The sequence below is a fragment of the Spodoptera frugiperda genome, chromosome 16 (genome assembly GCF_023101765.2).
Source record: "Spodoptera frugiperda isolate SF20-4 chromosome 16, AGI-APGP_CSIRO_Sfru_2.0, whole genome shotgun sequence".
NCBI lineage: Eukaryota > Metazoa > Arthropoda > Insecta > Lepidoptera > Noctuidae > Spodoptera > Spodoptera frugiperda.
The window spans coordinates 4,450,988-4,473,910 of NC_064227.1; the positions used below are offsets into that span (position 1 = coordinate 4,450,988).

Below are 22,923 nucleotides of genomic sequence, written 5' to 3' on the forward strand. Positions count from 1 at the left end.
GGTAATATTATTCTGAGAAACTGTAGGTTTCACAACATTAATCCTATAATTGGCCACTACTGGCCTATTTTAAACTTACAATTAGAAATTATAAGCCCAACTTTCCTCACCATTTTTCCTTCACCGTTTGTCAGAGGTGTCTAAATAATCTTAGAAAGTACATAACTCGGGAAAAGTCACATAGGTACTTGCCGTTGATAGGTTTCGAACCAGCACTCTCTTGGATGAGAAGCCGGTCTTTAATCTTCGGAACACCACAATAACTATTTAGCATAAAAGTAAAAAAAACCTATTTTCATAAAATAGTTTGAAAAACCTATTTTCATAAAATAGGTTTTTTACTTATGAAAGTTTTCAGCTAAATAGCGATCCATTATATATCTGTTTATATTCTGAAATAAGGATATGTCATTTCATTCATGTCACATATCAATATCACACTAATCATTAAACGCGACATATTCACCGCAAAGCCAATAAAACAGCAATATATTCAACGTAACACGAAAACAGTTAAAATCCATGTCATGAACAGATCTGTTAGCAACTAGACGATGACCTTATAAACAATTGAGTTCAACTCATATTAGGATTACACAATTCACATATTTTAGCCATGTGTCCGCCACACACAGCTACACCTACGTACAATCATACAAACGAAACATTAGACCTAATTTAGGGTACCTAGTCCCAATTTAGGATATCTAGAGACTTTTCTGAGTGCCTAATAATAAAGGAGCGTTTTTGGGATACACTAACGCCCGAATGCTGAAATGCTCAAATTTAAGTTGTACTTAAACAACGAGCTATCTCTGTCATTTACAAAGAATTTGTAGGCACAGAACTATATTTGAAAATGTCTTAAAGTTGAGTGACGTTTGAGTATTTGACCAAAAGACACTTCCTCCAGCGTTGTAGGTACGTTAAGAAACACAAACGCGCATGTCACAACTAACTCACTCTTAACCAACAGTAAGTCGATTATAAAGTAGTTATTCTGTATGGGAATTAAACCCTTGACACGTAATTTAGAAGCCGGTCGCCGGGATCGCCCGATTACTACGCCAACCGTGCGTTTCAGTGATTAAGATTAGGTGTAATGTACTGATTAAAATATACCTTCATCCAAGGTGAATTTATCCTAGCTATCTTAATAATCAATTTAGAACTTATCACTTACCCCTAAATCCCTTCTATACTTTGACCAACTTCTATAACAAACTCAGTTACTTTCTTGTTGCCTCATAAAACTGCCCACAGATGGAGCTGTTATAAAAATCAGCTGAATGAAACCGTTGACAATACTTCAATGCATCCTGCCACTATTTATAGTACCATTGTGTTCCTTTAAGTGAACTCAATGTAGGAGCAAAATGGACTTTTGAAAACGGTACTTTGTGTAGCAATTTCAAGGCAGTTAGGATGCAGATCTTGATTGATAAATGGTCCCGTTCGTGCAATGAATTGATGTAGTCTAAGGCATCTTTTTCTCGTCTCGAAGGAGTAAACGAAAGCAAAACGAAAACGAAAATCATTCCACGTACCTTATGATGAATGAAATAACCCTATAAAATATAGGAAGCTGAATTTTCTATATCGTCTTGTTTTATCAAACTAAAATGCCATCTAAACGTCTAACTGCCGCACTAGAGACATTTTTAAAGATAACTTAAACTATTCATTTGTAAGTAATGATTTTGTTTTGAAACCAACGGCTAAGGACTGGGTTAAGTGACCATTAAAATGACTTTGAGTACGACGGTACATCACTTATCTCTATGACACAAAATTTAACGCGAATTATTGTACCTAATGTTATATTTTACTTGATAATTCAACCATACTCGTTTACTCGAATCTCTTGATCATAAGTTATGACTTATAAGTTGTACTTAAAATTGAGATTAAACTAATAGAGACTTTAAAACAATGTACTAAATATCATATTTGTTTGTTTCAGGTGGCTTGGAAGGTAAATACAGAGTGGCGGCACCCGAGCTAATGCAGGACACATTCATGAGCGACTCTGAGGACGAAGGAGGTGAGTTTATATATCTATTACATATATATTTTAGATTAAATGTTTAATGAATCCTTAGTAGATAAATTAGCTGATGGATTGCTAAAAAGTCAGTTGTTGGAAACAAGTTTAAATTAAGTTGTGACTGCACGGTTGGCACGGTGGCTGGGCAACTGGCTGCCGTACAACGTGTAGCGGGTTCAATTCCCGCACGGAGCAACTCTTTGTATGATCCTCAAATTGTTGTTCCGGGTCTGGGTGGGTGTCATGTGTATGTGAACTTGTACGTTTGTAGACGCAACCACGGCACAGGAGAAAATCCTAGTGTGGGGCAACGTCTTTTTTTTTTTAAGTTGCTTCCGCCTAGTCCGTTCCATCATCGAACCACAAGACAATCGGCGAAGCGCTACCGCTTTATGGTAGATATTCCACCCGCTCGCACGAAGCGCTCCGCTTCGAACTTGTAGGGAATAGAATTCTTTGCCGGAGTCTGTGTTTCCTGATGGGAATTATCTGGATGTCTTAAAGGCCTGAGTGAATAGGTTTGTTATAGGCAGACGTGCTCCATCGTAGATCGCATTATCACTTACCACCAGACACGTGCCACGTGCCTACGCGCAGTTTAAAGTACTTAGAGAAAAAATGTCGGTCTATGCCTACCCAATTTATGCAATAAAACTACTTATGACTTGTAGAAAGATGTGTTTAGATAACCACAAAACTAAACTAATTTCATGAAATGTTGTTTACAAACTTCTGAATATTTTTCAATTTGTTAGTTATTTCTTTAAACATGCGGCTTTGAGCTTTATGCTTTTTGCACGTGGTTGTGTAATTTCGTTTATTACAAGGTCATACTTTAAAATATTGACATAAATATCTTTATTTACTGCTTTTTCAAGAGCATCATTAATAAGCTTCCTTGGCTGAGTGGTCGCCAGTGTGGCTGCCGGGCAACGGGTCTCGAGTTCGATTCCCCGATCCGTCCGGTATATAGCAATAGGCTAACCCTCTATTACATGGGACTTATAACACTAATGGTGAAAAGCGGGTGTACGTTGTACAATGGCATCACATACTGAAATGTGCTCCTCTGTCTACCACTTCGGGGATAGAAAGATTAAAAAAACTGAATTTTCAGTAGATATAGACTCTCTTTGATTCTGATTATGAAACATAACGTTAAAACAAACATAAAGTTTTAAATATGTTACTATTTATCAGTCTTATTTCGTATACAACTCTCACAGTTTTAACTTTCAATTTAAGATTAACTGTGTTTATCTTGAAATTCTTTATACATATACTTTATCGATCTGAGGCTTCGTCCCTAAACTTTAAGATCGAGACACAAAATCAACTTTTAACTAAACAACACGAACATCAATAAACCGCCAAATAAACTTTATAAATAAAATCACTACTATCGAATACTGTTTATCACTGGTCTGACGATGGAAATCACTTGCTATGTCTATAACGAGACCCAAGGACACGATTTACGTCTGTCAAACGTTGAGAAAAGAGGTCAACTGACCACATATATCTGACCTAATTTCCAATAGTTTCCGAATACTGTACATCTTGTTGTATGAACGTTTTTGATGATTTATATTAAATAAATTGGTTTTAGATTATTTTAGTATCAATCGTAAATTAAATACGTGAGCTATAGGTATATATTTTTTTTAATAACATTGCCCCGCACTATGATTTTCTCCTGTATCGTGGGTGCGTTCAAACATACAATTTTACAAAAGACACCCGAAACAACAATTTGCGGATCACATATAAAATTGCTCCGTGCGGCAATCGAATCCGCTACAGATTGCACGGCAGCCAGTTGCCCAGCCATCGCACCAACCGCGCAGTCATGATATCAATGATTAATGGCTTGGAAACAATTATGAAAAGTCACATGAAATTAAAAATATTATGTTTTTAATAACTACAATGTAGGTATTTCTAGATGCATTCAATACAGACGATTAAAAGAAAAGCAAGTTATGGACATTTTATTATTTTATAAGAGAGATACCTAAGTGATATTGTTAAGGTAATAAAAAAACACAACTATGTAACTTTTTCTTTCTATAAAATATAATCTATCTTCTTCTTGTTTCCAGGCGAGGTAGAGTGCCCAATCCAACAGCAGCAACAATACCGCTACATGAACAGCGAGGCGGGTACGCTGCACCGAGCGAAGCCGCTCGAGGACACGGTCACCGATGGTCACCTGTGGCCCAGCAACAATGACAGGAAGGTCGCCACCATCGATCGGCAGCCACTGGATATTGGGTACGTTTGTAATCTATACATATAATAAAATCGTAGAAAAGTGCTGTCTGTACATTGAAAATAAAAATAAAAAAAATAGCAGGGGTTATTGTTATGTCGATGTCGAACCCAAAAATGTAATTAACTTTTTTTTTGTCTGTTTGTCTGTTTGTCTGTTTGTCTGTTTGTCTGTTTGTCTGTTCGTCTGTGCGCGCTAATCTCAGAAACGGCTGATCCGAGTTGGATGCGGTTTTCACGAATATATTGTGGGATGCTTAAATTTACATTTAGTGTTTGTTTCATGTCAATCGGTTCATAAATAAAAAAGTTATGTCAAATTAAAGAATCACGTCGAACATTCTATGCTTATACCATTAATCTCCGCAACTATTTGACGGATTTGGTTGAAATTTGGTACAGATATAGTTTAGAACCTTAGAAAGGACATAGATATATTTTTATTTCAAAAATAAAAAATAAGAAATAACGTTCAGTTTAAAATAAAATTTTACTCCATTTGTGCCATTATAGCTGTAGAACTCCGTAAAAGAACCCAACATTAACTTCCTTGAATAAACCATCGAACACCAGACAATTTACTAAACATTCACCACGTTTCTCCAACCCCAGTTTCCTGGTATCATTTGTGGTGGACGCGCGGGGAGGTGCGATGAAGGCCAAGCGGCGCGGTGGCGTGCGCATCATAGTCCCCCCCGCCGCGTGCGCAGCGCCCACCCGCGTCACCTGCAGGGCTGCCACACGACGAGCCCCGGCCGCCGCCCCGCCACCACTCATGGAGGGCGAAGCCCTAGCCTCAAGGTTACTTGAGCTACAACCACAGGGCGCTAAGTTCTTGGCGTAAGTATCTATATATTAATACGTGATGCAAAAACTTTGGAAACCTTTTTACGAAAATTGCGCGGACGTAGGAGCATAAAATTTGGTACACTTATAGTTTATGTGTAGGAGAAGTGAAAAATGCTAATGCTAAAAATAATGCGTAGCTTTCTTTAAAGTACATTAACTGCCATACTCAGAGTTATTTAGTGATTACTTAACCTGTCAAACGCAGAGCTTAGTATGTTGATTTTTGAAGAGTTCCCTGGAATATCTTCCACATCTCATTTCTGAAGAGATCCCGCGAGATCGGGAACTATGTGGTTAAAACCAAAAATTTGCCGGAAGTCACTATTCCACTCGAACGAAGTCGCGGGCAAAAGCTAGTAACTAATAACAAAAGTAATTTCTGATAGAAATATCTTTCTTTTAGTGGAATAATGTCAGACTCGTATTATGGTATGCATAGTGAACATTAATGTAACAAAAATAAAGACGCGTGTGTTATTAGACGATTTTAGAAAATATTCTCACGTCTCATACCTACACAACAGCAAGAAAAAGTCGCAGTAATCTCATTCAGAAACAGATGGGTAAAAATATTTTTTGTATGTCTACTTTTGCGTCATTTCATCGTCAAACAAATGGAGTATAAACTACGTAAAAATTAAACTGAACTTATTACTATAGCTGTAGAACTCCGTAAAAGAACCCAACATTAATTTCCTTGAATAAAACTCTTAAACACCAGACAATCTATTAAACATCCCCACGTTTCTCCACCCCCAGTTTCCTGGTATCGTTTGTGGTGGATGCGCGGGGAGGTGCGATGAAGGCCAAGCGGCGCGGTGGCGTGCGCATCATAGTCCCCCCCGCCGCGTGCGCAGCGCCCACCCGCGTCACCTGCAGGGCTGCAACACGACGAACACTCATGGAGGGCGAAGCCCTAGCCTCAAGGTTACTTGAGCTACAACCACAGGGCGCTAAATTCTTGGCGTAAGTATTTTATTGTGAATCAATAATAATTTTTTTTTGGTCACTAAATGTATTTATTTCTTAATTTTATCAAACTTTGTCTTAAATAGTGATTCTGCTCTATATTTTACCACAAAGATAGGAATAAGCTTACGGCCCCTCTAATGATAAGTAGTTGCTATAGCCTTTTTGAGGGGAGAAAATCATCCAATAACTTCTCCCGCCTTGGGTGAGGGGAGAGGTAATGTCAGAATCTTACTGACTAAAAACCACCCCGTTCCTACTCCTGCTTTTCGAGCCGGAGCCTCTGTATACCCGCTAGGTAGTCCGCAGCTCTGAGTTGCTGTAGTCTAGAGACGTCTGCAATACTTACTTGAGGAATAGGTTACATGTTAGCTACCCTAAAACTTTTGAATCATTGGTGTCCTGCGATCTGGTAAAAGTCACAGGGAAGCCGACTAGATGCAGGTAATTTTCACACAGTGGACGTCTTTTATCTTTTTACCTACTATGGTGATAATAACAATTTGGTTTTCTCCCAACAGTCCAGTGGTGATCGAGGTGCCGATCTACACGTCGTCGTGCCGCGAGCGCGAGATCGTGGTACTGCGCTCCGACACTGGCGAGACCTGGCAGGACCACTACCTACACAACAATGACAACCCACTGATACAGGTCGGTAGTATTCATACAAAAAAAAACATTAAAAATACCTAAAAGTCCTTAAGAATAGTATTGGGAGAGTTTAGAACACTGAAACACTCTAAAACGTTATTAAAGTAATAGTACATAGTTAAAGAAATATGTAATTATGAAGTCGTTACTGAGGACGGCATAAACTTTTTGGTATATTACAGAAATTAATTTGTTTTTAACTATAGTTATAATAGTCGAATCATTCTTCACTCATAAGAACCATCGTAAAACGAATATTCGTCTACGAGCGAATATTAAGCTCGATTGCTACATTTAAAACTGGGAACCATAGATCAATGCGATATCAGATTTTTCTTATTTAAAGTTCAAAGTAATATTTCCAGTTTAGTATATAAAACTAACTTTCTCTTCATCCAGAAATCTAATCTACTTTCCCCCATTTCCAGGAAGCATTACAACGCGAGCGCCAGGAGTACGGCGGCAACGAGACCATAGGGGAGAGTGGGGAGCGGGTGACGCGGATCATCACGTGCGACTTCCCCCACTACCTCGCCTGCGTGTCGCGGGTGCGGCAGGAGGTCCACGTCATCGGGCCCGAGGGAGGCACCATCTCCAGTGCGCATATACCACAGGTAGGATTTTGAACTTTATTCAATTGTGATTAGGTTTAAAGTCTGTTAGAGGCAATATATCAGGATACTGTAACTAGATGGTGCGCATATACCACAGGTAGGACTTTAAATGCTATTTATTGTAGTTGGTTTATGATTGGGAGTCTGTTAAAAGTAAAAAAAGTCAAAATCTTTTATTTCAATTAGTCTAGGAAGGCACTTTTGTACATCAAAGCAAATCTAATAATATTAATAACGTCTATCTGTTGGTCAGTCCTCTAGTGAAGCTTTGCTGAAATATACGGAAGTCATCTCCAATGTGTTAATTAAATTTCGGTTTTGAATTAAAAATTTATAAAGACTAAGATTACTTAGAGACCGCTGACAAACGGTGAAGGAAAACATAGTGAGAAAACCTAAGCTTATAATTTATAAATAATAAGTTTGAAATCGCCAACCCGCATTGAGCAAGCGTGGTGATTAATCCTCAAACCTTCTCCATGTGAGAAGAGGTCTTTGCTCAGCTGTGGCTACTATAAGCTGATGATGATGCAAAGACTAATAATAATATAATGTAAATCCAAGACTTCGTTTTAACCAACTTCAAAAATGCCAAAGATTCTCGATTCTCACTTTTTTTTTAATTAAACGATACTATACAATCAAGCACTTAATCAATGATTTGTATCATAAATATTTGATATTATTAGTAATAGAAATTAAAATACTAAAGATCATCCACGTTTAGTCTAAACCTTCATCAACACCATAAAATATCAAAACTATTCTCTTTCTTCCAGGTCCAAGCCCAGTTCCCGGCGGCAGCGCTAACGAAGCGCATCCGCGTGGGTCTGCAGGCGCAGGCGGCCAGCGCGGCGCAGTGCCGCCGCGTGCTGCCGCGCCACGCCGCCGTGTCGCCCGTGCTCACCGTCGAGCCCAGGCGGCGCAAGTTCCATCGCTCTATCACTCTCACTGCGCCCTTGCCGGCTTTGCCTGTAAGTTGTATTCATTTTTCTATTATAATGTATTGTTACAACTATGGTGTATTTTTGTAATTTGGTACGCATATATTTCTAAAGATTTTGATTGTGAAAGAATTCTCGTAATGAATCAAAGATAGTTTTGGAAATAATATTATAAGAGTGTTGACAAGTTCTTACACTCTTCGAAGAATTTGTTTAAACTTACTTCTGAATTACTGTTTCTGCGAAAATATTTTTTTTAGTATCTTGTTTGTAACAGTAACTAAAATCTTCATGTACTACAAATCAGACCTCATCTCACTAACACTCTAAAAGCAGTTAAAATAATATAACAACAAAAACATAATAAACTTCAATTCACTATAAAAAATCATAAAACAATTTCGTCGAAATGACCGATGATTCGATAAACCTATAAAAACACATTTGAATTATTTTTAAAACATTTTACTACATGGAAATACTTAAAAAACCCCTTTCCCCCCTGCAGGACAGTACGGAGAAGCCGTCGACGTCGAACCTGCGCCTGCTGTGCTCGATAATGGGCGGGCAGGCGCGCGCCGTGTGGGAGGACGTCACCGGCTCCACGCCGCTCACCGTCACCGACGACTGCGCCTCCTTCACCACCACCGTCTCCGCCAGGTAACATACTTAACTTATTTTCTACGAATATAGATTCCCAATCTGCCTAATACCCGATTCCCCAACAACTCTTAAATTCCTAACCCCCAAAAGGCCAGTAACGCACTTGTAACGCCTCTGGTGTTTCAAGTGTCCATGGACGGTGGCGATTGCTTACCATCAGGTTACCGGACTATAGTCCGTAAGATTACTCTGTATCCATCACACTAATATTAATATGAAACTTTACTCATTTGGACGTTTTTTCGTCAATCACGTTGAAACTACTGACTGAATGGATATTGACGGAAAGAGTAGCTGAATTGGATAGTAGGATATTTTTATCCCACGAGAACATCATACCATGCACAATTATTAAACGCTTACAAATTCCATTTCAGATTCTGGATGATGAACTGCCAGAACGTCAGCGATGCTACCAAACTGGCCACAGAGTTATACAGGTAATAGCGAAATTATTTTCTTTTATCCGAAAAATATTGTTATTTTACACCGGTTGTTTCGGATCTGGGTGTCACGTGTATGTGAACTTGTATGTTTGTAAATACGCCCACGACATATGAGAAATCACAGTGTGGGTCTAAGATTAAAAAAAATACCGATTGTAAAATAACAATATTTTTTTCACAAGAAAGGAAATCAATGGGTTTTTAAACACACGTTGTCCGACTTTTTACCAATTAAACTGTTAATTGTAATCGATCCTGTTAAAATCATAACACTGTGCTCGCTTACCATCAGGTGATACGCCTGCTCGTTTGCCCCTATTCCATAAAAAAAGAATGCTATACTATTGTTTTATCACACATCTTTATCCAACTAGTTTTCGAGTTTGGCACTGACTATCAAACCAGAAACTGTTTAATATTATTATCTATATATAACTTATGTCTTATTAATTCCAGAGAGATGTTGCTGGTCCCATTCGACGTCCGCATAGTGGTGCTGGGCAAGCGACTGGACGCGCTCGAGGGACGCCTGCTCGTCATGACCATCACTGACAGATACGCTTACGAAACTCTATTGCAGCAGGTATGGGAGCACTTCGTTATTTTATTTGTAAATTAGTGAATTATATTATTGACGGTTGAAAGACTAATTGATTATGGAACTAGTCGATATAAAATACAAATAATTCAATAAAACGGCTATAACATAGCACTTTAAATATTCATATTTAAAGGCAAGTCTTGGTGAGTTCAATCTTTATTTTAAATAATTTGAAAAACACGAACTTGTGACTTGCGACTTGTCAACAGCGAAAATTAAGCATTCGTTATAAATTAGTTATTTGTCATTCTGTTGTACTCTGAATATACACAAGATTTAAACAGGGCTTTAACTTATGCATACCACAAAATCGGGTTTGTTTAACCTTAGGGGTAATTTTGACCCAAATTTTTAGACCAATAAATAACTACTAATATACATTTTGTTCTAGAATCCTATTGCTTATAGAATTTGGATCAAAATTCAGTCAATGGGTCAAAATAAACCCGAACTAACCCAATACTTAATGTTAAATTTACATAAATTAATATTATCTCCACAGGAACACTACACAGAAGTAGCCCACTCAACATCGGTTCGATTCCTGGACGGTAAAGACGTGTACCTGGAGTTCTCCGGCAACCTGGTGCCGGTCACCAAGTCCGGCAGCCAGCCCATGCTGACTTTCGAGGTGAGTTTATTGAAGTTTCCGTCAGGACTGCCACACAATATAGATGTAAACTCATTAACAATACAATAGATTTTTAGTTTTGACGGAGACGATAGTTCTGAATGAATAATTTACTGTATGGAATAGAATCGTTACTTTGCGGAAATCCATGATACACTACTAGAGTTTTAGTTTTCATTCCGCTTATAGATGTAATTCCAATAAACGCTCGCAATTAAACGCTCACGCAGCACGAGGTGCATGTTGAATCGGCGGCTGCGGCAGCTCGAATTCGAGCTTTTTGAATGAAAACTAAAAATCTTATTGTATTGTTAGTGTACCATTAATTTCCGCAAAGTAGCGCCTGATTCTATTTTATATAGAACATTATTCATTCAGAACCATTGTCTCTACGTCTTTTAATTGAAGACTGGCGCGATAATATGTTGATTGCTGACTTGACCATTATTTGGTACTCGCTATTCAGTACTTATTACAAAAAGATAAGGTTCACTTTACATACATACATAACCTCACGCCTGTCTCCTATGCCAGCTTTTAGCAAAGACTATGGAACGCTAATAGCTACGGTTCTTAACATACCTCTTTGATTTCATCAACAGCAAAGGTCGAATTGAATCAACTATTTTTACTGTTAAGAATGTAACTTGACTGTAACCAACTTTAATACTTTCTTGGCAGATGAACTATCCATAAACCACGCTTATATATCGTGGACCCCGATTGAGATAACTATGTAAAATAGGATGAACTATCCTTAAAACAGGTATTTGCGATGTGGACCCCGTATTAATGTGTAAAATATGTGTGTATTGTTGCAGGCGTTCAAAGACAACCGCGTGGAGTTCACGGTACGCGTCAAGCACCACGAGGAGAACCCGTCCGGCAGGATCTACTTCATGAATGAACCTAAGGTAAGCGACGACACTTGGACATATTGCTCTTACTTTTTGAATGATTGTATATCAGTTGATGAGAATTCGAAATATTTTGATGGCGTGAAAATAAAAGTTATCAACTTTCATTTTACGTCTCTGAAAATATTTGTTGTTTTGTTATATTGAGACCAATAATGACCATAACTGTGCATGGTCTTGCCATCTTTGCAGTATGAAAATAAATAAATACAAATACAAATATTATTTATTTTGTCAATATAGGTATCTTACTTTAAATGGTAGATCTATCTAGAACTATCATTCTGATAGTTCGCTATATTGTATCTGTACAGACATAATTTTTTTTATAGTAGGTAGCTACATTACATACTTAATACATTTAATCAAATTATTGCACGTAATACATATATGAATGAGTCTTCATATAAGAATTAGCGTAAGGCAGTTGTCCCACCGGCAACGATGAACGAGTAACGAGTAGAGCTAGAACTAGAAACGAGTGAAAACGAGTGAAAACAAAAACAAACAAGTGAAGCGAGCACTCGCCGTATATGTATATGCATCTCTTTTGTTTACACGGAAAGTATATCTATTGTACGTTTCTTGAGCGAGAAAATAGCCGATAGTTAGTCGTTCACTCGCCGTTGGTGGAACAACTGCCTATAATCTAGAATTTAAAGTACAGTTTAATTATCTATATCTATCTACTCGTATACCCAGGTCCCGAAAGGCGAGCAGTCCCAGACCCCGGCGTGTGTCCTGGACGTGGAACTACCGGAGCGCATCGCACCGCGCGCTGGCAAGAGCCAAGTCGACTACCTCAACTTGGACCAATCTGGTGAGTTTTAGTTTCTAAGTTGAGAAATTGACTCTTTAAATATGACGAACATTATTACGTACATTTATAAGATTTACACGATTTGCAAAAGGAGTACAACAGTGGTTTTTGTTAAGCCTTTAACTGCCATTAGAAAACTGTTGAAGGCAAATCCTCCACTAATGTAGGTCTTCGACGACCTACGTGGCAGTTAACGTACATATACGAAGAAAAAGTAATAGTTATTACTTAAGCTTTTTAGCAAAACCTTGCGAAAATATCATTATTAATTTCAAATGGTACGTTACATTATTTAACTTCCATTATTACTAATCTAGAACATTTTTTTACTTTCCAAAGGTTTCGACGCGCTGAAGGATGAGCTGAGCTTCCACTGGGGAGGAGACCACAACAACAGCCTGGGACCTGGCTCCCTGCCATACTCGCATGATAGACAGGTTAATGGACATGTAAGTACTTTCACGTATTTATTTATCTTGGTCTAGTTTTGAAATGAAATATAGTATAATTCCACTATAAAAAATGTATTTAATTTAATAGTAATAGTTTTTATTGTCATTATACAATAATGGTAAAATCTAAAGGTACGACTTGAAGCATGTTGTAATGACTTGTGTTTTTATTTCAGGACAAGATCATTACAAACGGCGACGTGAAATACCAAACGAAAGAAACTGATGATAGCAAAGATACTAAACCTCAAGGTAAGATCAAAACCACAGGGAAAAAAAGCATTAAAATAGTCGCAACCATATCCTATAAAGAAAACAATAATTCCTTTTGCAACATTACAGTCAATGGCGGTGCTCTTCACGTAGACTCCAACAAGACTAAGGCAACATTCGATTCAGACGAAGATAAGACCCCAATGAACACCCTTGAGAAAGGCAAGAAGAAGCCAGAAGGTAGCGTGGGCTTCCTCGGCGGCCTCGCAGACAAGGTCAAAAACGTCTTCAGCCATAGCGAGGACAAAGAAGATGAAAAAGAAACCTCTCCCAAACCACAGCCTAAACCTAGAGAATCCAAGGAAAGAGACTCCAAAGAAAGGGATCCCAAAGAAAAAGACCCTAAGGAAAAAGAAAAGTCACCACCCAAACCTGCCCCCAGAATCATCAGCGAAGATCTCCTAGGTAAAATCGACGATGTGTTCAAAGATCTTAAAACTGCACCCCACCAGAAAGGGGACGACGATATCAGCAACCAGGTTTACGCAACCAAACTGGTTGTGGATGAAGAAAACTCGAAACCCATCGAAGATAATCTCTACGAACAGTATGAACGCATGCAGCCTGTTGATACACCAGTGTGCTCCCAAAAAACAGATCCGTTCCAATTCTACGTCGGCTGCTGCGAAGGAAGATATAAGAAGGGCCAGAAACACCGACACGATGAGACGTCTAACGTCGTCGACAGGATAGAACAAGTCCACTTCGCTGCCCATGAGAAACTCCACGATGTGTCTGATAAAGTTCATGGTGATTTAGCAGAAGGCTTATGCATTATCGAAGATGAAAAGGACAAAATTAAACACAAAGCTGGTGACGCAGCCAATGATCTACTCGGTGATCTTGAAAAAGCTAAATCTGGTGCTCAGGATAAATTACACGAACTAGAAGATGGTGCTCGCGGTAAACTTAGCGATATCGCGGAATCAGCGGAGAAAGTTAAAGATGATGTGAACGCTAAGGCTGGTGATTTGAAGAATAACATCTCTTCTGAAGTAGAGGATGCTAAGATTTCAGCTACAAACCTCGTTGACAACGTAATCCATCAAGCTGGAGTTGTTAAGGATGATATCAACAGTAAGGCAATGATGATCAATTTCATGGCCATGGAAAGGGCTGAAGAAACGAAGCTCCGAGAAGGCGAGAAACTAGCTCAAGTAGGAAAAGCCGCTGAAGGTGCTGCCAACAATATTAAACACAAAGCACAAGAAGGCGCTAACGCAGTCTCCGAAGCTGTCCATGAAGCTAAAGATGCTATCAGCAGTAAAGCTCAGGATGTAAAATCGGGAGCTCAAGACGCATTAGACAACGCGAAGGCATCTGCTAATGAAAAACTCCAGTCTATGGGCGACTCTTTTGAGGGAGTCAAGGAAAAATCAAAGAAGGAACTAAAGAAAGAGGCCAAAGAAGCCAAAAAGAAGGCGAAGGAAGGCAAGAACTTCTTCACTGGTCTGGTCCACAATATCTTCGGGGAAAAAGAAAAACTCGAAGAAGAGGTGAAAGGTAAAATCGCTGAAGGTAAGGAATCAGCCAGCCAAGCTTTGGACAAAGCTGCAGCGAAAAAAGATGAGCTGCAAGATGCTGTCGCCAAGAAACAAGATGAACTCAAAGAAGGAGCTGAACAACTTGCACAAAGCGTTGAAGATAAGAAGAAGCAAGTTGAGAAGGCTGCTCACGATAAGAAAGATGAAATTGAGAAATCTATTCAGGACAAGACTTCTGAAGCCAAGCAGGCCGTTGAATCAAAAACTGGTGAAATCAAGGCTTCAGTGGAAGGAAAAGTTGATGATGTAAAAGGCGCTATTCACGACACGGCAGCAGCTGCCCAAGCAAAGGCCAGCGAAACTAAAGATGCCATTAAGAACAAAGCCAATGAAGTAGGTGATGCAATCAATGAAACCGCTTCAGAAGTCGGACAAGCTATCCACGATAAGACAGCCGAAGCTAAAGACGCTGTGGCTGACAAATCAAAGCAAGTCAAAGACTCTATCCAAGAAACCGCTGCTGATGTAGGACATGCCATCCAAGACAAAACCGTCAGCTTTAAAGATTCCGTGGTAGACGAGGCATCAAAAATAGGAGATGCAATCCACGACAAAACTAGCCAAGCTAAAGAAAAGGCTAGCGAAGTAGGACACGCAATTAATGATGAAGCAAACAAATTCGGACAAACATTACAGGAAAAAACTTCTGAAGCTAAGGATAAGGCTAATGAATTAGGACAAGCGATACAAGACAAGACTGCTGAAGCGAAAGACAAGGCTAATGAATTTGGACAAGCGATACAAGATAAAACTGCTGAAGCGAAAGACAAGGCCAGTGAGATCGGACACTCAGTACAAGATGGCGCTAACAAAGTCGGACAAGCAATCCAAGGCAAAGCCAGCGAAGCTAAGGACAAAGCGAGCGAATTCGGCAACGCTGTCCACGACACATTCACTGGCTTTGGAAGCGCAGTACACGACACGGCCAGTAATGTAGGCAACAACATACACGACACAGCAAGCAATGTCGGTCACGCGATCCACGATAAGACCTCAGACGCTAAGGATGCCGTATACGATAAAGCTGGAGAAATTAGTCACGAAGTTCACGAGAAATCACACGGTTTCGGAGAAGCTATCAAGGACACGTTCAGCGGTATCGGCCACGCTATCAGTGAAACATTCAGCTTTGGACACGACAAGGCGGACGAAGCCAAGGATTTAGCCAAAGAAAAGGCTTCAGAAATCAAATCATCAGTCGAAAGTACAGCCAGTGAACTAAAAGACGCAGCACATGACAAAGCCAGCGAAGCATCAAAAGCTATTCACGACAAAACAGCAGCAGTAGACAGCGCGATACAAAGCAAAACCGACGAATTCGGACAGGCCTTCCATGACAGCAAAGACGCAGCGAAGAACGAATTGGACAGGATAAGGCAAGAAGCTGAACTCACGACAGAACAAATCAGTAAATCAGCAGAAGACGCGATAAATGCAGCGTCAAACAAAAAGGGAGAATTACAAACTAGTCTAAGCAACAAATTCGATGACATCAAACAGTCAGGACAAGAAGAATGGGAATACTTACAACAATCGGCTGCTGACAAAGCGAGCGACCTGCAGCGGTCGTCGAAACAGGCATTCGATCACGCTAAAGACTCAACCTTGAGTACTTTCGATAAGGTCGAAAGTTCGGCGAAGGATAAAGTGAGCGAGGCCAAGGATAAGTGGGATGAGATGCAGAGCTCGACCAGGGACACGTTCGCCTCCATGAGGGATGACGTTCACAGCTTGGGCAGCTCTGCTGAAGACACTCTTCATTCCTTCCAGAGTTCAGCCGGCAATACCTTCGACAGTCTAGATGACTCCGCGAAGCTAGTCCTGTCAGACACGCAGCAACATGCTGAGGAGAGTTCAAAACAGTTGTTTGGTGACGTAAAGAGTAGTTTCGAGGGTTTCCAAGTATCAGCTGATAATAAACTTGAGGAGATCAAGGGTGCAGGCAAGGAGGGAGTAGAGGCTGTTGGTGATAGACTGGGAGAGGTCGCGGAGGGCGTGCGAGGGGCTGAGCAGGCTGCTGCGGAGGCTGTCGCGAGGGAAGCAGACAACTTTACAAGCAGTCTGAACAATTTGGGCAGTTCTGTCTTCGGTTCTTCAGGCAAAGGTACAATTCATTGTTTATCTTAACAAACGACCAAATAATGTTTATCCTCAACTCCACATCTAACTTAACAAATAATATTTTCCAGTAGTTTTTTCTTTTAAAGAGTAACGATGTAGTTTCCTGTTCGTTCTTTTCATTCGAAGCTACACTTTGGAACGAGCACCTAGCTTCGCTGACAGACAATTCGATTTGACGTTTCAAAAGTGCCTGATTTCGCATTAATTGAAATAAATGCTTTGCCTTTGACAGGATTTATGAAGGATTCGAGCACCAAGTTACTGGAGTCTGAAAAGTCACAAAGTTCCCCACACAAGAAGAGTTCCGGGTAAGATAAGAATTAATTATTATCCAGTAGTTAGCCACACTGCCCATGAAGTACATACTAATGTAAATAATGGCACGCAACCTACACTTGACTAATTTCACGACGAAAGTACGATCCCACTTCTAAATCCCCGACGTGATATGATGAGAAAGATCCACTGCATTTTGAGTAAATAATATTTAACTGTGAAACGAATATTTAGGAATATCAATAAAGAAAAGAAAAATGGATAAAACTTAATGTAGTTTATTAGGAATTTCGAAATCGAAAAACCCACATATATGGATTTTATTACAACTATGATTACTTTCTCCTGACCCTTTTGTCAATAAGTATGGGTTCAGCACTGAGTTTAATAACCTTAGTACGAGTTTGCTTTGCGTTTAAAGTAATCAACACGATAGTTCAGCGCTTTGATTGGCCGGCTCGAATAAACCAACCAATCAAAGCACCGAACGTGCTTTTAAACGTAAAGCAAACTTATACTAAGGCTACTGTTTACTATTTCATTTGTAGTTAGTATTAATTCATTTGTAAATTGTGTATACTATGGTCTGGGTAGAAATAATTAAGGTTTTGGGATAAATAGTTTCACAGTTGTCATCTATATATAAATAATTCACATATTGCCTGCTCCTAACTCACACGCACGCCTTGCAGGATACCGAAACTAAAGAGGAAGAAATAAGGCGAACGAAAGGCGAACACGATGTATGATATAGTTTTAATAATACTTTTATTTATTTCGACACGCGCCATACTCGACCGTTTTACCCACACACCAACACAACAATCATTGATCTCTTATTTATTTGTAATTTAAATATTAAAACAATAAAAAATATACAGTTCTGTACAGTTTTATTCACAATAAAATGGTGTTGCACTAAAACGGTCGGTGACGCTCACAATTGTACATTTTATGAACAATGTTCCATCGATACTTTTCGATTTATCGATATCGATATTTTTATTAAGATTTTTTTTTGTCTGTATGTCCACGTACCTTAGAGTACAATTAAAGTTTCGTCAAATCAAAATATTATACAATTTTGACTAACAATCATACGATTTCAAAGAAATCATTTTTTAATAATTCGATGTTTACGAAAATAATTTTGAGAATGATTAATGTTTTATCTTAGAATCGAGATTTATAATATAAAATGTTTAACAATTTATTAAAAAATAAGTATAATGTTGTAGAATTTAATCATGTCTTGCCTAAATCAAAATATATTTTAATGATTATAAAATATTATTATTTTTAAATGAATTTTATATTTTTTTAATTTATTAATTTGACTACAGATCTGTTTCATTTTAATTGACTAGTGTTGCAACATGGAAATATTGTTATCTTTTTTTAATGTGAACATTTTGCATTTTATTATAAATAAATGTTTAAGTACTATTTATGACTAGATCTTAGTAATCAGTGTTTTGTGTTGCATAATTTATTTTTTATTTTATTGTGTTTTATTTGTAGAGTCTACACTGCTTTGTAAAGTGAACAAGCATGTTTGTACACGCTTTTAATATAGGAATACCGTTGATCTGTAGTATTGAACATGAATAGATCTGCTAGTTATTATATTTTTGTCAATTTTGCTAGCGGCTTGAGCACTTTGCTTGAATACTGAAGTTAAGTGCTTGTCCTGCTAATGTCACAAAGCGAAATTAGTAAATAAAGATGTTGAATCGTTCTAAAAATATATAGTCAAGAGTCTCAATGTAAATCTAAAGCTATATACATAGTTCAGAAGATTATTAGATAGGTATAGACGGGAGAAACGATTATATAACATAGCTTGTTGCTTGTGATGCATCCCTGTAAGTTGTTATACATGTATAAGATATTATATGAGATCATTCTCGAACAATCTTTAGCCTTTTTATTTGCTGACAGCCCTGCGAAGCCGTTGTCAAAAAAATCGATATTTTTTTATCGATATGGTAACTTTCCCCACCCTAATTGTGTTAATAGCACTTCACGAAGCTCCTTGTACAAATTAAACATAAATGCAGTAGTTTTTGTTTCATTTTGCAACCACTGTGTGCACTACACCTATGGCACTCATGTGAAAGTATATTATGGCCTATTGTCGACCATTTTAATAGTAATTTTATCACCAAATATGAAATAAATGGAACGACTTTGAGTAAGTTTTCCTAGAAACATCATGTAGCAAAAATTTTGGAAATTAAATTTAACCAAGTCTTCTAATTGAAATTAAATGCTTTAGTCTCTTTTGCGTTGCATAAATTTTAAATGTGACTTTATTTTGCTTGACATTCAGATCCGGTTGCATACATATTCACTGTAACCAGGTGCCGCTTCAAAATTATTCCGTTAATAACAATATTTTAGAAGTCAAATGTCTACAATAGGCCGTAATGTACAAATTATTGTTACTATGTATGTATGTCCATTCCATGTCATCGTTTATGTTGCACTGCACACACTTTATGGTAAGTTTTGTTCGCTATTCTTGTTTTTCTGTTGCTAGTTTCACAAGCTCTTCATTATGTCTTAAAACTTCTATAGGTTTTGATACACATGGGTAATTTGTAAAACTATGATTAATTATTATTTTATCGGCTTACTCACGTAACTGTTTGACGAGGAACTCTACTAATTTCCAGCCATGCTAGAGGCTCATATTCATGAGCAGCATTTGACGATTGTCGCGCTGCTACCTCGTCCTCGTCAAACAGTTACAGTGAGTAAGCCGATAACTTATTAATTAATTTAGTATGTCTCTAGAAAGTTATAATAAAACTATGATTGTATAAGTAACATATTTCTTCAGAGAAAATCTATCAAATATTGATTATTTTGTTACCGTAAAACGGGGTGAATAGAATTCGAGGGGTGAATAGATACAGAAGAGGGGTGAATAAATGTTGGGAAAATATTCTAACATCTATTCACCCCATTTTAGTGTTTATTCAGCCATTTTGAATTCTATTCACCCTGTTTTACCGTTATATGTTTAAGTTGCAGTAAATTAGACAGTTTTCTTTTCTCATAAAGAGCTTGTGAAACAATTAAAAGGGACGTGTTAGCTTTATAAATACCTAACCAAATTGTAACTTTTACAGCTTCTTCGCAAAACTCCGGCGTAATCCATGAAGAAATCCTCGATGAACCATCGCACCGCGTCTATTAACACTATACAATTTAGCATTAACACAACATATATGGAAAATACTGAAGAAGCATAAAGTTTAAAATGTCACAAAATTCTATCAACTTGTTAAATAGTTGTTTTTGTAGATACAAGTGTGTCTTCTGTATTTTCCATACTCTGTGACATAATTTTAAGACAATTTTCCTTTTGAAAGTGATGTTAATGAAAAGTACACTTTATTGTAATGTAATGTCGACTCAATATACATTAAAATATATCGCAGTAGTTCATTGGCCGCGTTGTCAAGTGCTAATCTATTACGGCTAAATGTCAAGGGTTGTCCCGTTGCTTTAGTAAAACATCGATGTTTAGAAATTAAATTATAAATGTCAATTTTCAAAGCAATGGATGAACTTAAATTCTTAAAATCTTAAACTTGCATTGTAACCCTGAATTGCCTAGAAATATCTTGAAAAACTAATTCGTGTGCCGTTTAAAGCCTTTACAATAGTTAGGCTAAATAATTCCAAAAAAATGTGTTCCATTTTTATATTAATTTGCTGAATAGAGTCAGTAGGAGACTGTAGATAGCGTCGAGATTTATAAACTTCAAAAAGTTCATATTTATAGAAGTAAAAATGTATCTGAGTAGAACTGTTGCGTGAGCCTTGTTGTTATGGATATCGGGAGAAGAAATTCTATTATGAGAAGCCTGTAATTTGTAAAATTAAATTATAAAACAGCTACAAAGTAGAGGTGCTTGTGTAAAGTGAAAAAACTAAAGTTTTAACTTCAGTTTATCGCCAGAGCGCGAAAAACTGGTGCCGATAATGCAAAAATAATTATAAAAACCACCAATTATTCAGAAGCTATTTCAAATAGCTTGCGATTATATTGGCTGCGTGTGGTTATTAAATATTAAATATTGTAACTGTTTTTCCTAAAAAATAGTTCGTAAGATCGATAGAAAAGCGAGAGCGTTAGTTTTATCGATAGTCTCAAATGTTTGCATCTATGTAAGAAAAGTGTATGCTTCGATTCCCAATTTGGTACGTCTCTTCCTCGACTTGATATAAAGCTTATTGGTTCTCTAATATTGAAATAATATCGATACAATAGTGGTGCTGATTCTGACGTTGAAGAGTTTATCGATATCGATATATTATGTAACATTTTTGTCATACTTCACTAAGATATTACGTGCACCGTTTAAGTAAGTTTTACCATTTTATAGCGTAACAAACATAGATAAATTAATAATTTTAGATATTGTGCTATGTACACGTTAACGCGAACGCGCGACAATAGCGAATAGACATTAAAAAAAACATAAAATATACAATAATGAAATTAGTGGTTAAATATACAAATTGTTTAATTTATCTACGTTTTACAATAAATATTTAAAAATAATTGTATAAGTTTTACAATGTAAAAAAGTGACAGTTAAAGTTTGACATTTGACATCCTACCCACCAGTGTGTACATGGCTTTGAACTAAATGTTGCAAGATTAAAAAATAAAATATTTACTAAATGTTTTGTATGATTCGATTTATTAATGTTATTTGCATTTGTATGTTATCAATCGTTTGAAAATATCTGTCTATGTGTAATTTAAATTCTTGAGATGGTAAAGTATGTGTCTTGGATCGACCTAGGAGTGTAAATAACCTAATTATAGTTATGTTAAAAATTCACTAAATTTTATGCTCTTAATGGAAAAAATCTCTCAATCAGGGCTGTATTGTTGGAAAACATACTTTATGTTCAGTGTCTTAACGTCCAAAATGATTTGAAATCAAGTGATGAATTTGTCTGTGTGTTACCACAAACCTACATAACATTTCGAAAGTACTGTGATGCCAAATATGAAGTTTATGTAAAGTTAACATAAATTTTGTTAATTTATTGATAGAGTCTATGTTCGATATATTTATTGCTTTTTAGTAAATAATAAAATTATTAAAAAAAAATTATTGACGTTTTATTTACATATTTTACCGGTACATTACGATGAGTGTGCGGAGGATAGCACAACTTGATTCACCGTAGTCCTTTCCACCATCGGACCACAAGACAATCAGTGAAACGCAGTGCCGGCGTTAAGGGGGAGGGCATGATGGCCCAGGATGACAAATTCTGGGGGGCGCCAAGGTCTGCAGTTAAGGAGTCTCTTGCCTCTCTTGTTACAAACCCTCAGAACTATGCTCTACGCTCTGTGCATATGCATATTTTTCAGCAAAAAACGAACACTTGATATTGCTTCCCTCTAGTGGGCGCCACAATATTTTCGCCCGGGGTATCATTTGCCATTACGCCGGCACTGGTGAAGCGCCACCGCTTCAAGTTTACTTGCTCAATCTGCTAGGGAGTGGAATTCTTTGCCCTAGTCTGTGTTTCCTGATAAGTATAACCTGGGTGTCTTCAAATCCCGAGTGAATAGATTGCTTATGGGCAGACGTGCTCCATCGTAGGCCGCATCATCACTTACCACCAGACGAGATGATGGTCAAACGTAGACCATCAAATATAAAAAAATAAAACATTTCCTTCGGAGGGGCTATTTGAAGTACAGGTGACCTCTTGGTCTAAACTGGGCCTATTTATAAAATTTAAAACGTAATTTAATGAAAAATACTAATTTCAGACGGTTTGAAAATCTTGCA

General features: G+C 37.7%; 1 protein-coding gene across 18 annotated transcripts in view; it reads left to right on the forward strand.

Annotated features, from left to right (window-relative positions):
* LOC118280717 (ankyrin-3) overlaps window positions 1–22,230 on the forward strand; it is a 133,345-nt gene extending 111,115 nt beyond the window's left edge. For 13 of the 18 annotated variants that reach the window (XM_050699399.1, XM_050699404.1, XM_050699408.1 and 10 more), the window contains 18 exons: window positions 1,964–2,044; window positions 4,150–4,321; window positions 4,931–5,119; window positions 6,095–6,133; window positions 6,658–6,787; window positions 7,216–7,401; window positions 8,181–8,375; window positions 8,854–9,005; window positions 9,386–9,448; window positions 9,911–10,037; window positions 10,558–10,686; window positions 11,508–11,600; window positions 12,306–12,423; window positions 12,763–12,872; window positions 13,052–13,127; window positions 13,218–16,796; window positions 17,046–17,121; window positions 20,227–22,230. In XM_050699399.1, the coding sequence (XP_050555356.1) occupies window positions 1,964–2,044; window positions 4,150–4,321; window positions 4,931–5,119; window positions 6,095–6,133; window positions 6,658–6,787; window positions 7,216–7,401; window positions 8,181–8,375; window positions 8,854–9,005; window positions 9,386–9,448; window positions 9,911–10,037; window positions 10,558–10,686; window positions 11,508–11,600; window positions 12,306–12,423; window positions 12,763–12,872; window positions 13,052–13,127; window positions 13,218–16,796; window positions 17,046–17,121; window positions 20,227–20,257 (5,546 nt within the window). In that variant the 3' untranslated portion in view covers window positions 20,258–22,230. Of the gene's footprint in view, window positions 1–1,963; window positions 2,045–4,149; window positions 4,322–4,930; window positions 5,159–5,926; window positions 6,134–6,657; window positions 6,788–7,215; window positions 7,402–8,180; window positions 8,376–8,853; window positions 9,006–9,385; window positions 9,449–9,910; window positions 10,038–10,557; window positions 10,687–11,507; window positions 11,601–12,305; window positions 12,424–12,762; window positions 12,873–13,051; window positions 13,128–13,217; window positions 16,797–17,045; window positions 17,122–17,781; window positions 19,006–20,226 lie in introns of those variants that run through there. The other 5 variants (XM_035601040.2, XM_050699403.1, XM_050699401.1 and 2 more) reach the window with 4 other exon arrangements.
* The last annotated feature ends 693 nt before the right edge of the window (window positions 22,231–22,923 follow it).